Below are 17,449 nucleotides of genomic sequence, written 5' to 3'. Positions count from 1 at the left end.
AATAACCACTTTATTAGAGCTCTAAAGTACCCGTGGTACTTTTTGGCAACTTGAACGTACAGAATATGTTCTGAGAAAACTTTCTCGCTGCTTCAAAGTTTGATTTGTCTGTTCACCCGAGAAGTATGAGTATTTCTTTAAAAACGAACTGTTCAGAATGCTTGGTATGCTGCTTAAGCCAGACCTTCTTTTACGAACTTTTGTTTTTCATTGAGCCAAATACAAAATAGTTGTAAATATATCCTACTCTAAAGACTGTCCCAGAAAGTATGGACGCACTTTGGTTTCGCTGTAAATAATTCACAAGTGTTAGATATTCAAAATTTTTTCGATGTACTGATAATATTAGACTACAACAACAGAATATTATTCTCTACATTTGCTACTTAGTTATTGTAGACTAGCTGGCGCACCTTCTTGCGAACGTCTCTCATTAAATTCCGTACAGACTTTTTCGCGACAAGTTTTGACTCTTTTTTCCAATCTTTTTCGAACTGTTGAATGGTTTCGGCTGCCGACGCATGTTTCCTAAGATGTGCCTTCGTTAATGCCCAAAATTCCTCAATTGGTCGAAGGTGTGGGCAATCGGATGGATTCATGTCTTTTGGGACGAAAGTGACATTTTTGGTAGTATAACATTCTACCGTTGATTTCAAGTAGTGGCAAGAAGCAAGATCTAGCCAGAAGACAACAGGAAGACAACAGGATCCGAATCATGGGTAGAAGTCGTTTTTGTAAACATTCCTTGATGTATGTTTCGCTGTTCATTGATGCAGTGGTGTTTAAAGGTTTCGAAATCTTACCGCAACTACAAATTGCTTGCCAGACCATAGCTTTCTTACCAAATTTTTCGAGTTCAATCGATGTCTCGGACTGGTTTAACACTTGCCCTTCTCGCACCGTATAATATTGTGGTCCCGGAAAGGATTTGTAATAGAGTTTTACGTAGGTTTCGTCGTCCATGATTATGCAGTTCAAATTTCCAGCAAGAATCTTATTGTACAGCTTTCGAACCCTCGGTCTGATCGATGCTTCTTGTTTCGGACTACGTTTTGATTGTTTCTGCTTGTTATAGGTTCGAAGATTCAAACGTTTTTTAGCACGAAGAACTTTTGACTTCGAAGTGCCCACTTTTTTTGGCCACATCCCGAACTGAAACCTCCTTCTTTTGCTCGAAACCCTTCAGTATACCCAACTTTTGCTCGAAAGCCTTCAGTATACGTTTATCCAACTGAGAGTTAGCAGGACCTTTTTTTCGACCCGTTTTCGGTTTATCCTCACCGAACTTCCTGATTGCATTTCGCACGGTTTTTTCACTTACTCCTTCCATTTTTGCTATCTTTCTCAGTGACAGTCCGCGTTCTCTGCACCATTTGTACACAATTTTTCGACGTCGTTCTGCTGAAAGTCCACGCATTTCGAAACCAACTAATGGAAACGAATAAACGACTGCACAAGTGGTTGGAGAAAAGTGTAAACAACAGGACGCAGCCATAAAAATTGACCGATTCTGAACCATTGCGAAATGGCAGCGGTTTTTGGTTGCGTCCATACTTTCTGGGACAGTCTTTAAGTTTTGAAATCCGCTTAAAAAACCGCGTTACTTCGGAAATCCGCGTAAAAAGAAACCGCTTAAAAAAAGAATATTTCTCCATCTTGAGGTGCAATAAACTTCAGCAGTCAGCATTCGGTTAACAGCTATAACCTATCAAAATATAATGAAAATTAAAACTACAACTTTTTTTTCCACAGTGTATACTTTCTCCATGTAGTCCCAATAGTTGCCTAAAACAGTACCGAAAACACTTAATCAATCTAACAAACCGTTTATATGATATATGTTGGGAGTATATATTAATTCGGTCCGCTTTTTTTGGTCAAAAATCCATTAATTTCGAAATAAAACGAATATAAAGATTCATCAAGTACTTTTTTCCACCTCTAAGGCAATTTTCGAATTCCATCTCCATCTTTTTGAGCTGTTGGCTTCAATTTTCGGCTTCTACGGCAGAAATAAACCGATGACCTTCCAGAATAATCAGAAAGGGGCAATGTCAGGAGAATACGACGGGTGCGGCAAAATGTTTCACTTGAGCGATTCCAAATATTTTTTTCACGACTCTTGCGACATGAGGTCGAGCGTTATCAAGCAGGAGAATAATTTGTACTCCGGCCGTTCTTCTTGTAATCCACGGCTTAAACGCATCAATTGCAGCCTATATCGATCACCCACGCTGTTGGTCCCACCGGAAGCACAACTCGACTTTCGAACCATGAATATTCATGGGTTTGGTGTTGATGTTGAGATCGACCATGTTTTGTGCACATAACCGTTTTTATTATTTTTACGTTTCGTCTTTGACTCATCAGTGCAGAGCAGTTCAAACTGCATCGGCCAGAAATAGTCGAAAACACATTTTCGTTCGGCACGTCAGAAAAGACATTGCACTCCGTTGCAAAACAAAAAGTGTTCTGTAAGTAGCAGAAACTTTACGTCTGCTTAGCGGTTCAAATTGAACTGCCGAGTTTAGCACTAAGCAGTTCAGTTTGAACTGTTCTGCACTGATGAGTCAAAGAGTTTTTCTTTGTTGCCTTTGCTCGCAAATGAAAAATCGCCTTTCAATGTCTCTCGGTTTCAGTTTATGAGGCACCCAACTGCCTTGCCTTTGGATCATTCCCATGGATTTTAATCGTACAGAGAAATTGCTTGTTGTGTCACTTCCAACCATTCTACCTCCCACTGTTTGTCTTCCAGTTTTTTTGGTTGTCCAGAGCAAAGAAAAAACTAATACAATCCAATCCACGCTACCAAGTAGCTCCATGTTACGGTACCATTGCCAAAACAGAAAACTCGTTACCCTGGTAACCGAACTGTAATGAACCAACAGTGAACGAAAGAAAGCAGTAACCAAAACAAAAATAAAAGAAGAACTACTGTGGTGTGCCTACAAACTTCAATTGACAGAGAAAAACTACTTCAACATAGACAAACAAATGTTCCGGATACGATGAACTGGGTTTTGTTAATCAACCAATGCCACCGAATTGACTTCCCGCAAATAAACATACCGGAATTTCTCCGCGATCGAGAGTAATAATGGCGAATAAATTCCAATTTTGTTCCGTCATGTCACTCTCTGGTGGCACCGTCTAGGTCATTCATGAATTATGCATTCAACATTTACCGGCATCTACGCGGTGGAAACCCATACAAACTAAACCGAACAACCATGGGTACCATGCAATATCGGCGGTGCTGGTCGCACTCACTAAATTATCAGTCAGTTAATCAGTATCTGCCAGAGTTCGGGTCGGAATAGTCGGTATTGCGCCTGAAAGTAGGCTCGCTTCGGAAGATACTCGTACGATATCTTCCCGTAAACTGTTCCGGTGATAGCAAATAAGCGAAAAAGGGTGAATTCGTAGGGCGGAACGGAAGTCAATTCAAAGGAGGAAGTTTTCCGTAAATAACGAAAGTATAAAATAAAATACACACTCGAAAGATTGTTTGTTTCACATGCGTTCGGTGGGGTGTTCGGCGGGTGGCGACGACGGGACACGATGAAGCTGAAGGGTCTGGATTATACGGAGATTATCGAGAGCTTTACCAATCGCTATGAAACCATCATCAAGAAGGTTATTGATTTCCTGCTTTTGTTTATTTCAATTTCCGTTCGATTGGATTTTATTGGAAGAGGAATTCTGATATCGTTTCTTTTTTCGTTACATTCCAGATGCGCTTTCAGCAGCGCCAACAGCAGGAACGGGATCAACGCAAGGTGGATATGATATCAACCGGAACCAGAACGGCGGTCACCAGCAGTTCGACAATCACGGGTGGAAATGGCAACAGCAGCCTAACTACCGCCACCACCGTTCTCCGTTCAACGACCGTCAGCCATAGCTCTCCGGTTGGTTCCGAACCGGCAGCTGACCTCTCGGCAACGCTCGGTGCTGGCAAAGTCCGGCAAATGTTTGACGAACGACGGGCTCACCGTGGGGCGGGAATTGATAAAAGTTACCCGTTGCAACCGATTCAACCGAAAGTGGTTGCCAGCAGCAATCATACGAATAATAACAACAATAGCGTTGCCAATGGAAACGCAACCAAATCGGGCACGGCGGCAGCCGGCATGAATAACAAAACACGGGTTCCACCGATTTCGGCCAGCACCAAAGCCCGTCTTGCAGTGCAAGCGCGGCAGCAGGAGGACAACGGCAACGAAGAGGTAAGTTTTATTACTTTGCAAGAAAGAAAACCCCGCAAATCTGATGGCAACAAATCATGGTTTATCATCCGTTTAATTCACTTCAGCGGGTAGGTTAGGTCGTTCGTTTCCGAGTCTACAAGGGGGCTATTTTTTTTGTTAAGGTGGCCCATTCATCACTTCCACCAAGAACAAACGTACCACAAGTATTTTGACTTTTACAACTTGAAACTTTACTACTACTGTTCTTTTCACAAGAAAACTTTTCGTCTGCTCGTTCCACTGGCATCACTTGACGAAAAGAATTTGGGTGAGACATTTGCCTTTCAGCCTGCAGCCTGCAGCCTGCTTTGAGCCTGCGTTTCCTCCATTCCTCCATGCGACACACACGGAGTCAAGAAAGTTTTTCAAAACCACAAGGTTCAATCAAACTAACTGAAAGAAACACTTGGCATCGGTTTTTTTTTCGACGTGATTTCCTACTACGTCTTACTCTAGTAACGTTCGGCTGAAAAGTTCGTATCGTTTAATAGAAGCACACATTTTTTTGCCAAAATTCGTTTCTATTATTCAACATAATTGCCATCAGAGGCGATACAGCGATTATAGCGATCTTCCAACTTTTCGATACCATTTTTGTAGTACGATTTTTCCTTTGCCTCAAAATAGGCCTCAGTTTTACCGATTACCTCTTCATTGCTTCTAAATTTTTTACCAGCGAGCATTCTCTTGAGGTCTGAGAACAGGAAAAAGTCACTGGGGGCCAAATCTGGAGAATACGGTGGATGAGGGAGCAATTCGAAGCCCAATTCGTTCAATTTCAGCATGGTTTTCATCGACTTGTGACACGGTGCATTGTCTTGATGAAACAAAACTTTTTTCTTCTTCAAATGAGGCCGTTTTTTTTTAAATTTCGTCCTTCAAACGCTCTAATAACGCTATATAATAGTCACTGTTGATGGTTTTTCCCTTTTCAAGGTAGTCGATGAAAATTATACCATGCGAATCCCAAAATACAGACGCCATAACCTTACCGGCCGATTGTTGAGTCTTTCCACGCTTTGGGTTCGGTTCAAGTCGCGTGCAGTCCACTCAGCTGACTGTCGATTGGACTCCGGAGTGAAGTGATGGAGCCATGTTTCGTCCATTGTTATATATCGACGAAAAAATTGGTTTTATTTCGATATAACAGCTCCAAACACTGCTCAGAATCATTGTTTTTGATCGGTTGTGAGTTCACGCGGCACCCATTTTACACAAAGCTTTCTCATATCCAAATATTCGTGAATAATGTGTCCAACACGTTCCTTTGATATCTTTAGGGTGTCAGCTATCTCGATCAACTTCACTTTACGGTCATTGAAAATCATTTTGTGGATTTTTTTAACGTTTTCATCGGTGACAGCCTCTTTTGGACGTCCACTGCGTTCATCGTCTTCGGTGCTCATATGCACAGTACGAAATTTTGCAAACCACTTACGAATTGTTGCTTTGCCCGGTGCAGAGTCTGGATAACACTCATCAAGCCATTTTTTGGTATCGGCGGCACTTTTTTTCATCAAAAAGTAGTGTTTCATCAACACACGAAATTCCTTTTCTACCATTTTTTTCACAATAACAAAAGTAGCTTAACTCAAAATGCAATATCTCACAAACTAATAATCAGACAGTTCATCGAGCTGAGCAATGTCTGTGTCTGTGTGTGTGTGTGTGTGTGTGTGTGTGTGTGTGTGTGTGTGTGTGTGTGTGTGTGTATGTGTCAAATAATCTCACTAGGTTTTCTCGGAGATGGCTGAACCGATTTTGACAAACTTAGATTCAAATGAAAGGTCTCGTGGTCCCATACGGAATTCCTGAATTTCATCCGGTTTCGGAGTTATAGGGTAAAGTGTGTTCAATATTGTACACCGTCACTCAAACCGGCGAAACAAAAAACGTAAAAAGGCGGGTGGGTAATGTCAGAGACATAACTGGATGTCGTGAATACGAAAACAACTGACATGTTCCTTAACACTTCCGAATATCAATTGATTTGCAGTAAACTGAGGATATTTCCCTACGATTTGCGAACAACAAATCCTAATAGTTCTTTAGAAAAATTTTAGAGCCATTAGAACGGCTGATATTGTGCAATGCTCTCCACCGTTGTTTTTTCCCAATGCTAATGACTGGCAGCTGTGACGTAATCGCTCTTGTCGAAAGCGTGCAGACGACACAAAACACATCTGCTCGCAGTGGCGATTGAATCCAAACTGATTGAATTTTTGTTAAGAGATTTCCTTTTATGTGATTTCGTTTGTAGCTTTTTCACTAATGGGCGGTCCTAACGGCTATAAAAATAGCAGCATACAGAATTTTATTGTCGATTATTTCATTTCGGATTTGCATAATTTATTGAAAGAAACTATCAATATGCTGTAGGGATTCGTTTCTAGCATTCACAAGGACCAAATTGAGGAACTCACTGCGATATTCACCACTTTTCGGAACATTTTTCCCGGACGATTTGTTGTACAGCAGCATATATTTTGTTCTCTTCCTTAGAACGCGTTCTGACATGGTGTTGACATGGAGCAAATGAGACAGGTTTTTCAATAGTGTACTATTGAAATACTTCAATGCTTTTGCTATACACGTTTAAATTGAAAAATTTCGATTCTATTGGTAGTTAGATTATATAAATCCTTTCACAGATCACTGAGCTATGAGCTTTAAAAATACGAGAAAGGCAAACGCGCCTTATGAATTATCCTTTTTGATACTCGTTTATACCAAACATTTCAGAATAGTTTAATTTTGAATTATTTGAGATTACGTCACACAACTGAATATTTTATCATGATAACTATCCCTAACCTAATACGTACAAATTTTGAATTATTTGTATTTCAGAGATTGAGCACCTCTCTTCAAATTTCGTGCAGAATTGTTCGAATTTTTGTTCTAGTATATCCAGGGAGGCCATCTCATGTACTTCACTAGTCCTTGTCCAAGGGGGTAGATTTAGAATCATCTTTAAGATCTTACTTTGAATGCGTTGAAGCCTAAGTTTGTGTGTTCGTGCACAACCCCGCCAAACAGGGACTGCGTATTCAATTGCGGGGTAGATGATTTGTTTATAGACAGCCATCTGATTCTTCAGGCATAGTTTAGATGTTCTACAAATCAGCGGATACAGAGACCTGATGAGTATGCTACATTTTTGAACGATTTTGTCAACATGTGACCTGAATATCAGATGTCTGTCAAAGGTGAGTCCTAGATAGATAACTTCATCGGACCATTGAATGACCTCATCACCGAATCGTATTCTGCATTCGTCTGATGGAACAAGTTTTGGAGACCTTGAATGTGGAAACAAGATGACCTGAGTTGCAGCAAAATTGATCACAATTTTCCAGCTTGTAAAATATTCAGTTAGAGCGTCCAGACCTGTCTGTAGTTTATTCTTCAGAGCATTAATGACATGACCTTTGTAAAGAATGGCAGTATCATCAGCAAATTGACAGAACACCACCACCCGGAAGAGGTTGGATGTCTGGTTGTTGTATAGGATGGGACCTAGGATACTTCCTTGAGGTACACCAGCAGGAATAGTAAATCTTTCTGAAAGTGCAAGATAATTTTTGATAATTTTAATGATACATTGGAAAATTATACCGATGCAGTTTAAACACCAGGCCATCGTGCCACACATTATCGAATGCCTTTTCAATATCCAATATTGCCATGGCAGTCGTTTTGGACACTGATTTGTTTTGCTGTATGACGTTGTTAACCCTTGTGAGCTGGTGGATGGTGGATCTTCCTTTCCGGAACCCAAACTGTTCTTCCAGAAATATATCCTGTTCATCTGCAAAAGCAAGAATTCGCCTTTGTATTGACTTTTCAAACAGCTTGGATAGGGCAGAGAGTAAGCTGATGGGCCGATAGCTCTTGGAAAAGGAAGGATCTTTCCCCGGTTTCAAAACTGGGATAACTTTAGCTAACTTCCACATTGAAGGGAAGTAACCAAGCTCCCAGCACCTGTTAAAAAGTTTAGCTAAGAAGACAAATGAGCGAATACTCAAATGTTTCAGCTCAATGTTGAATGTGTTGTCGAAACCGGGGGCCTTCATATTTTTGAATTTTTTCACAAAAGCCATCAGCTCATTCGCAGTGACTCTACTTTCCTCAGGAACTAAGCTGTCTGATTGGTCAACCTCAGCTACGCTATCAGCAACGGCTCTTTCATATGGACTAACAATGTTGAGTCCTAAATTGTGAGAACACACAAACTGCTGGCCTAGCGCATTTGCCTTCTCTACCGGTGTGATTAAAGGTATTCCTTCAGCTGCGTCCTGGGGTGACATCAGAGGAGGAATAGGCTTCGGTTTTTTCTTAAGCACCTTCGTTAAGGACCAGAAGGGCTTTGAATGTGGGAGAATTTCTCGAAGCTTTTGCTGGAAGTTCCTGTTGCGAAGCTCAGATATCCTTTCCTGGATTATCCTAGTTAAGTTGTTATAAGTAGTCTTCCTATCTAGAATGCCAGTTCGTTGATACTGCCTCCGGTAGATATTCCGAAGTCGGACGAGTTTCTTGGTGACACTGTCGATTTGAAGAGAGGAACTCGGCATATGTTGTACTGGAACCGTCCTATCACGAGCGACTGTGATTGAATGCTGGAAGGAAGATAGGGCTGCATCGATTTCCATCGGGGAATCAAGTGGCAGATCGATATTAATAAGTTGGTCGGCGATTTGTTGAAATTGGACCCAATCGGTGCGATAATAGTTCCTCCGAGGTTGAATAGGCACTGTTTCTGGTGAAGATCCCAACGTCAATATTACTGGAAAGTGATCAGAAGAGAGCTCGTTGAAGACAACCGGAGAGCTGTCTATAGCGATGTTGCTGATGAATATATCCAAAATGGAATGAACTCCCGATCTGGAAAGTCGCGTTGGTTGATCCGGAGCGAAGATGTTGTATTGTCCAGCTTCGTAATCTTCGGCAAGTACGAATCCGTTTCGATTCTGTCTTCTGTTTCCCCACAGCTCATGCCGTGCGTTCAGGTCCCCAGCAATGATGAATTTGTTTTGTCGTCGAGTGAGCATAGCCAGATCTCGCTTCAATGATGCACACGTACCATCTCGAAGATTGGTTTGTTTGGGGCAGTACGCTGCAATGATGATGATGGGTCCCATCGTCGTTGTAATCTCAATTCCGATGGCTTCTATGAGTTGCAATTTAAAGGCTGACAGAAGCCTGTGCTGAATGGATCGTTTAACGGCAATGGCAACTCCCCCTCCTCTGGTAGTTGTCCTGTCGAGCCTGTGAATCCTGTAATTGGAAATAAAAATAGAAATTTCAGGTTTAAGATGAGTTTCAGTTAAAATAGCAATATCGGCATTCTTCTCTTGAAGAAAGTCGGACAATTCAGCAGTTTTGCTCCTGAGTGAGCAAGCATTCCAATTTACTATAACCAACTCATTATATTGCATATTCGATGATGAATTTGCCTAGGGCGTTGATTTGATCTAACCGCGTTCTGCAGTTTCGTAGTTTTGTTGTCATTGTTTCAAAAATGACGATCAGTTGTTCAGCAGAGAATAAATCACCAGAGTCATCCTTTGCTTGTGGTTGATTAATGCCCCATCCAGGAGGGATTCTTGAGGAAGATTCTTTTTGAGATCCAGCGGCTGAAGTCTTTGGATTGCTGCGAGGAAGTGGCGGCAAATTCGGAATATCCTTCTTCGGTGGGAGCCGTGGGAAATTAATTTCATCCTTCTGTGGAACATTCTTGCGCGTTGATTGTTTACGGGACGCCTGTTGTCGAATTTTTGTGAACTCAGCACGTTTGGGACACGATTTGCTAGTAGATGGATGGTCGCCATCACAGTTCACACATTTTACTGCGATGTCATCTAGTAGGCAATCGTTGGTATTGTGTGGTTCGGCACATTTCCCGCACCTACTTTTCATGTGGCAATTCCTCGCTCCATGGCCGTAGTTCAAACAGTTCGTGCACTGTGTGACATCCCGATGTACCGGTTTATACTTTTGCCATTCGATGATTATGTGAAATAACGATTTAATCGTTTTCAGTTGACTCATGGTGATGGAGCCCTTCTCCAGATGAATCAGGTACAGTTGATATCTAAACTTTTTGTCCGTATTATGGCGCTGCATTTTAAATACCATCAAAGGCTTTAGTCCAGCCTCCGACAGTGCCTGCTTTAGTTCGGCTTCCATCATGTCGGGTAGTCCTCGAAGTACAACCTTCATAGGTTTGTTGGCGGCAATATCGTGTGTGAAGTATTCCGCTTTTGTCTGCTTCAGATAGCATTCCACTCCTTTGTAGTGGTTCAAAGCCGGAACAGTTATTTTGTAGCCTTCAGTACATAAACGGATTGTTGCCTGTAGTCCTTTGCTGATCAGTGTGTTGAAATCCGAGCGTAGAGTTGGTGGGAAGCCCTTCAGGTAGAAAGGCGGCATTTTTTCCTTCTTCTGCAGTTCCTCTTCGACATCTACTGGCAGATCAGCATATTGGTTTTTACTCAGCAAACGGTCGTTTACCTGTACATCACTTGGCTTCAGACGCTTAGCATCCTTTGGATCCTTCTCGGATCTATGGCGGTTTTTACCCATAGCTTGGGTAGGTAGACAACTGCGAATAAAAAATAAAACAAAATCGAAATTAGTCGTAGTAGGTTATTCGTCTATCCACATCGAGTGTTAAATGACGAATGATCGATTTTCGACCACGGTTCCCCTTTTATACGTATTCAGTTGAAGATATGTGCCTGACTACCTCAAAATCGTCGTCCTTGCGCGAAAAACCCAAGCGAAAGTAAAGAGTTTTCCGCGTTGTTTTCAAATTTTAAGAAAACTTTATTTTTGACTTGTTTGTGGTTATCGCACACTGTTCAAAATATTATCCTGAATTCCTGATCATATTTTTGATGAAATGATGAAAGAATTATGTTGCTACCATTAATACAAGTCGAGATATTCGCGATTAAGTTCTGCCCATTCTTCCATATGGCTAATTTTGAAAAGGCGCCCCATAGTAAAGTAAGTCGTACTCACGACAAAATATTTCTAAACTGGTCTCAAAACTACACAAATCGATAGTCATTATCAGTAGGCAACTAAACAAACCGAATTCGGGCAATCCTGGTTCCCGGTATCCGGTTCCGGAAGTACCATAAATAGTGGTCATATATACGAAAATAGATCTCACTCACTTTTCTCAGCGATGGTTTGACCGATTTCCATAAACTTAGATTCAAATGAAAGGTCTTCCGGTCCCATAAGGAATTCCTGAATTTGATCCGGATCCGACTTCCGGATCTGGAGTTATATGGTAAAGTATGTTCAATATTGTACACCGTCACTTAAACCGGCGAAACGAAAAACGTAAAAAAAATCTGAACTGGTCTCAAAACTACACAAATCGATAGTCATTATCAGTAGGCAACTGAACAAACCGATTCCGGCTATCCTGGTTCCCGGTATCCGGTTTCGGAAGTACCGTATGTAGTGGTCATATATACCAAAATAGAACTCACTCACTTTTCTCAGTGATGGTTTGACCGATTTCCACAAACTTAGATTCAAAAATGTTATAAACTGGACTCTAAACCGTTATTCCCAATCTTAGGGTCAATTAAAAGGTCTTATGGTCCTACCAATAATTACCCACTTCGTTTTCTTAAGGATGACCTACGCAATCAAAGCACTGTTTTATTCTGTATGTTATGCACAAACAATCTCTTGGTTTCTTTCAAAAATCGAAGAGAAAAATTTTGAATTGAATACCACAATATTATATGTACATGAGAAAGGCATCATTACACCACTAGGTGGATTAAAACAGGTTTTTTTTAGTTTCTGACTTATGGTTTTTTTTTTTTTTTTTGTTTCAATTATAGAGGCTTTAACATTAATGTCATTCACCTCTTCGGGCCAGAAAAACTTTCTGACCCTATGTGCGGGGTTGGGAATCGAACCCAGGCGGGCTGCGTGAAAGGCATCGACTTACCCATCACGCTATACCCGTCCCCCTCTGACTTATGGTCTCTGCCTTCAAACTTCTGGTTTCTGACTTCTAGCTTTCAGTTTCTAATTACAATTTTCGGCACATCTGACTTCTATCCTCTGAGTCCTGTCTCTTGATCTCTGAATTACAGTCTCTAACACCTGGTTGCTGACTTCTCACTTCAAGCTACTGCCATCTAACTTCTGACTTTAGGCTTTTGAATGTTGGTCTCTGATATCCAGCATCTGAATTCTTACTTTTGAGTTTTGGTTCGTAGTTTCTGACCTTGAGTTTCAGCATCAGACATCTGGTCTTTGACTTCCAGCTCCTGTCATCATCCTTCTGACTTATAGTTTCATGTGTCCAACTTCTGGCTTGTGAGTGCTGTGTTGTGCTGCTTCATCGCTTCTGATTTCGGACTTTTAATTTTTAGCTTCTGGCATCTGACTTCTCAGTCACTTTGGGATTCTCTAGACTTCTTGTCTCTAACCTTCTGGCTTCTGTCATCAGTCCTTTGAATTTTGGCGACTGAATTTGGAATTTTTGGTTCCAGGCTTCTGGTCTTTGACTTCCAGCTCCCGTCTTCATCCTTCTGACTTACATCTTCATATATTTAGCTTCTGGTTTGTGACTTCTCACCGTTCTGTTCTGAATTCCGACCTCTGAGTTGGGATGTCAGGTATTATGCTTTTGATTTCTGATTTCTGACTTTTGGTTTTTGATTTCTTGCGACTAACCTCTGGCTTCAAGTTTCGGGTATCGTACTTCAAGACTCTGGCGTCGGGTTTCTGATTTCTGCACGGATAAAAATCCATTGCCGGTGTCCTGATTTAAAATGTTAATGTCAATCATTCCTTACAATTTATAATCGAAATTATTCAAATCATGAACAATAACTCGTCTCCCTTGAAAATTGCCATGATATAAATCATTTCGCTCATGAAATTTCATAAGAATACATGTTTCATGGTTTCATGATTTTCAACCATGACACTGGCAACGGATTTTTATCCATGGGGCGTTTGACTTCTGATTTCTGGCATTTGACTTTCACCAACTCCAGCTGTGAAGCGAGTGGCTTGGAAACACCTAACGACTAAATGGCTATACTAAGTTCCATACACAAATCTTTGGTACGAAAGCCATTGGTCAGCACTTGATTTTCCGAAATTGAGATCTATTAAAATCACCTGGCATCTCGGATCCCTGTAACCGAAAAATAAGCGACCTTCCCCTTAGCTCCCTCTCACCCGATCATGGTAATTATGGTAATCGTACCTACCCACGTGTATGCATAAGCAAAAGTAGATTCGTGTCATTCGCTCCGAATGGGAAAAGTTTAGCGATTAATGGCGGAAAATTATTGGGTGTTGACTTTCCAAGTGTCGCAACAAATTTCGGGAAATGAGACTCATTGGATCGAAATCAGGAGTCAGTGGCAGAGAAAAACCTGTTGACGAAAAAAAAGGCCATTTCCGTCAATTAATCTTTGACACGATGTTTTGTATGTTTAGGACGTTAAGCCGCAGATTTGTTGGAATAGAAATAAAATGATAGTTGAATTGAATTGTTGAAATTTAAACATTTACTCTTTTATTTCCAGGTTTCCAAAAATGTGAGCTTCGATGACAACGAGAACCTGTTGGATGATGAGAAATTTCCAGGTAAACACCGAAAAAAAATAAATCAATAACAACATTTGAGTGTCAGTCTAAGATAGAACATTCGGCCTACTCTGTTTGATTCACACGACTCCAGTATTATCCTTCACGGAACATCCACTTAAAAACATATTGGCCCGGGAGTATCGTTCAATCGTTCGTTTCGGTATCGGCTTTTACGTCAACTATTTACCTTCCTGAGAGCTATTTCCAAATCAAATTTTCATCCAAAGTCCCCCTTTTTACCGTTTGTGTAATGGAAAACTACGCCTTTTTCCCCGCCATCCGCTACCGACCCCAACAAGTTTATGTTTACTATGCCGCATAGAAAGAAGATACTAGGCGGGTGGAACGTATGCACGTATGTACGGAAAGCCACACATCGAAAAAATCTATTTTATATCTATTGCTCGACTACTCCGGGCCAGGTCCGTAAATCCTGCCCGGCAATAAACTCGGAACTAAGCTTTTTTAATGGACATTTCCGTACCTCTAAACTTTGTCTATTACTTTGCTTTTATATATAAATCGAGTCTTAAGTCAAAGTGGTAAGATCCGAACACTTCAAGGTTTATCGGAGGATTTCTTATCTACTTTTTAGTGCCCAAATTTTGCTAGCTCCCCAACATTGGTTCGTTAATAAAAAAGAAAGCCGATGTAAGTGCAAATGAATAAAGACTCTACTTCATATTCGCCTAAAGATAGAGTTTTATTTTTACCCGTTTTCCAACTGAAACTGATGATTTCCTGTGTTTTGGACTAAACCATTTTTTTATACGCTTTCGTAGATTCGACACACACACGAAGAACTCTGTAACTCGTGAAACAACTGAGAAAGGTTACCAATCAAAAGCTTTCATTATGTAAAACTGCCAAGAAATTGTTTAAAACCAAAACGGCCAAATGTTATGTAAAAAACGGTACATATTTTTTTTTCTGAAAATTCTTTTTTAGTCGGTTCCTCATTGAATTTTGCACTTCAATGAACATTACTTTGTTTAGATAAAGTTCCACAATTAAAAACACAAAAACCTAGTAGTGCCTTTTACCGATTTACAACTTTTCGTACAACCCCTTCTTCCATCCACCGGAGTCCTGCAACCAATATCGATCGGAGACTCGCTCCGTGTGGAATGCATTTAAACTATTTACCCACAAAAGATAGAAGAAAAAAAATGTCGTCGTTCCCCCTCCCCCCCCCCCCCCCACCCCTCGGGGAACGACTACAAGTGATTGCAACTCCCCCTTCAATTACGAATATCGGAAGCATTTTCCTTTCGGAAAAAACCACCAACCCCCATAGAGAAATTGAAAGTGCAACCAACCACCAACAAAGTAACGAGGGGTCTCCAAGGCTGTGTTACTTGGTTTCAATGGACGAAACGGGGGGAAACACGTTTATGGATTATGATTATGGAATCGAACGAGTTGAGCGCTGCTCCTCCTCCTCTGATTGGCTTCCAGCAAATTTTGTCAATTTGAATGATTGTTTTCTACGCGGACTAATGGCACTGATTGATGGGCGGACAGGTTTCAGCAATTCTTGGGGAACCTTCTCCTGCTACTGTTTTACTTTGGTTGGAATGGTGATGTTCAATCCAAAAGTAACTTACTCTAGGAAACAGTTTTGGCTAGATTATCAATCGAATTTTTCAAAATTGTATCTACGAATAACACACTCTTTGACAAACGAATTTTCTGCAGGATAGAAATCGCAGCAACCTGTTTTTTTTGTGATGATCGCAATTTATTTGTATTAACTTTCAAAGCTTCAAAATAGGGTTACCATATATCTCACCCGGCAGCCATTTATTCGAAGAAAAAATACTCGAGTACTGATTATACCATATTAAAATTCCCACTTTTAATGGGAGATATACGATGCGTAGGAGATGCGCATGGTTTAGTCTTAGTGAACTAATTATGTGCTTCATTCAGTAATAGCCGTTCAACCGAGAAGGTTGTGTATAGAAGCGTACAGTTTAATAACGCTGGTTAGTTTACACGCGTTAAATACGACAACGGTTGAACTACAGGTAGAGACCTGTTGGCAGCAGCCGTTAAAACGTAAAATCGTGCTGCATAAGAGAGCCCTAGTGCTGGGCCAAGCTGGTGAAGGAAACAACAAAGGGCGTTTCCCAAGCTCTACCCAGGCCACAATATACAGCCACAAGTGCTGAGCAGGAGAGTGCAAAGGCACATTGAAGAAGAAGAGTGCAAAGGCACACAGAAGCAGGAGAGTGCAAAGGCACACCGGTGCGAAGGCACTTCGGTGCAGAAGCATATCGGTGCGGAGCACAAGGAAGAAGGAGACAAGACAACTCGGTCTTTCCACTGCCATACAACACGCAGGTATACACCGGTGACCTGCGCTGGTTGCAGCTGGCGAAGACAAAAGTAAATCGGAAATCGAGTGGTGCTGGATGTCAGGTAGCAGTAGCATCACATCCAACAATCAGCATCCAACAAGAACATCTAGAGCAACGAGGATCTACACGGCAGTGCAACGGAGATAGACAACAATTTCAAGGTAGAAGTTTTTTCTTTTCCTTTTGATTGAGTACTGTGTAGTGTTGGTTTCATTTTTTATTTTAAAGTTTGATTAAAAATTTTAATGTGATGGATGAATCCATGGACGTAAATCCTAGCATGAATCCTATACCTCCACGAACGAAAAAATATCAGGAGAGCTCTTCTGGGCCTTGGATAGTCTTTTTTAGACGTATATCAAAGCCATTAAACATTTACCAAATTTCTAAAGGTTTGACATCACGATTCTCTTCAATCAAAGAGATCATAAAAGTAAATAACGATAAAATTCGTGTTGTGGTAAATAATTTGAAACACGCGAATGATATTGTCTCTTCGGAACATTTCATTAAAGAGTATAAAGTTTACATACCCTCCAAAGATGTCGAAATTGACGGTGTTGTTACCGAAGCGAGTCTTTCGGTAGATGATTTACTCAAGCATGGTTTTGGTCGTTTCAAGAACTCTATGCTTGAGGGTGTGAAAATACTGGAGTGCAAACAACTGTACTCAGTAGTTTATGAAGAGGGAAAAAAAGTTTATCGCCCATCAGACTCGTTTCGAGTGACATTTGCCGGATCTGCGTTGCCGTCCCATGTCTATGTCGATAAAATTCGCCTCCCTGTTCGGCTTTTTGTTCCAAATGTAATGAATTGTACGAACTGCAAAAAATTCTTCTTGCTGTAGCAATAAACCAAAATGTATTAAGTGTGAAGGACCTCATAAAGATAATGATTGCAACAAGGAAATTGAAAAATGTATTTATTGTGGGGAAAGTCCTCATGAGGATATTTCAGTATGCACTGCATTTAAAGTGCACAAAGACAAAATTAAGCTTTCTTTAAAAGCACGGTCTAAGCGCACATATGCAGAAATGCTTAAAACGGTCATTGATGTCCCCCCTTTGGAAACCGAAAACGGGTTTTCAAATCTAGAGGAACCAGAGGACTCTGACTCTGACGGAAATAGTGAAGGTAATTCGTTTATCACTACCCAAGGGTCAGTTAAGAGAAAGAAGTCTTCTTCCAAAT

At 40.9% G+C, this 17,449-nt stretch overlaps 1 protein-coding gene and 1 long non-coding RNA gene across 7 annotated transcripts in view; one reads left to right on the top strand and one right to left on the bottom strand.

The window, feature by feature from the left end:
• Positions 1–17,449, top strand: part of LOC131437556 (uncharacterized) — a 105,147-nt gene that overhangs the window by 80,341 nt on the left and 7,357 nt on the right. For 4 of the 5 annotated variants that reach the window (XM_058607000.1, XM_058606989.1, XM_058607011.1 and 1 more), the window contains 2 exons: positions 3,735–4,229; positions 13,832–13,892. In XM_058607000.1, coding sequence (XP_058462983.1) covers positions 3,735–4,229; positions 13,832–13,892 — 556 coding nt within the window. Of the gene's footprint in view, positions 1–3,298; positions 3,637–3,734; positions 4,230–13,831; positions 13,893–17,449 lie in introns of those variants that run through there. The other variant, XM_058607019.1, reaches the window with a different exon arrangement.
• Positions 13,321–14,096, bottom strand: LOC131437573 (uncharacterized). 2 transcript variants are annotated; one of them, XR_009230791.1, is made up of 4 exons: positions 13,963–14,096; positions 13,818–13,867; positions 13,511–13,678; positions 13,321–13,434 (listed from the first exon to the last, which is right to left on the bottom strand). It is a non-coding gene; the product is annotated as an uncharacterized LOC131437573 (long non-coding RNA). The 2 variants fall into 2 exon arrangements; XR_009230789.1 differs by having other exon boundaries at positions 13,333–13,434; positions 13,507–13,678.

The sequence above is a fragment of the Malaya genurostris genome, chromosome 1, assembly GCF_030247185.1.
Source record: "Malaya genurostris strain Urasoe2022 chromosome 1, Malgen_1.1, whole genome shotgun sequence".
Taxonomy (NCBI): domain Eukaryota; kingdom Metazoa; phylum Arthropoda; class Insecta; order Diptera; family Culicidae; genus Malaya; species Malaya genurostris.
This window is presented reverse-complemented; position numbering and strand designations above follow the sequence as displayed.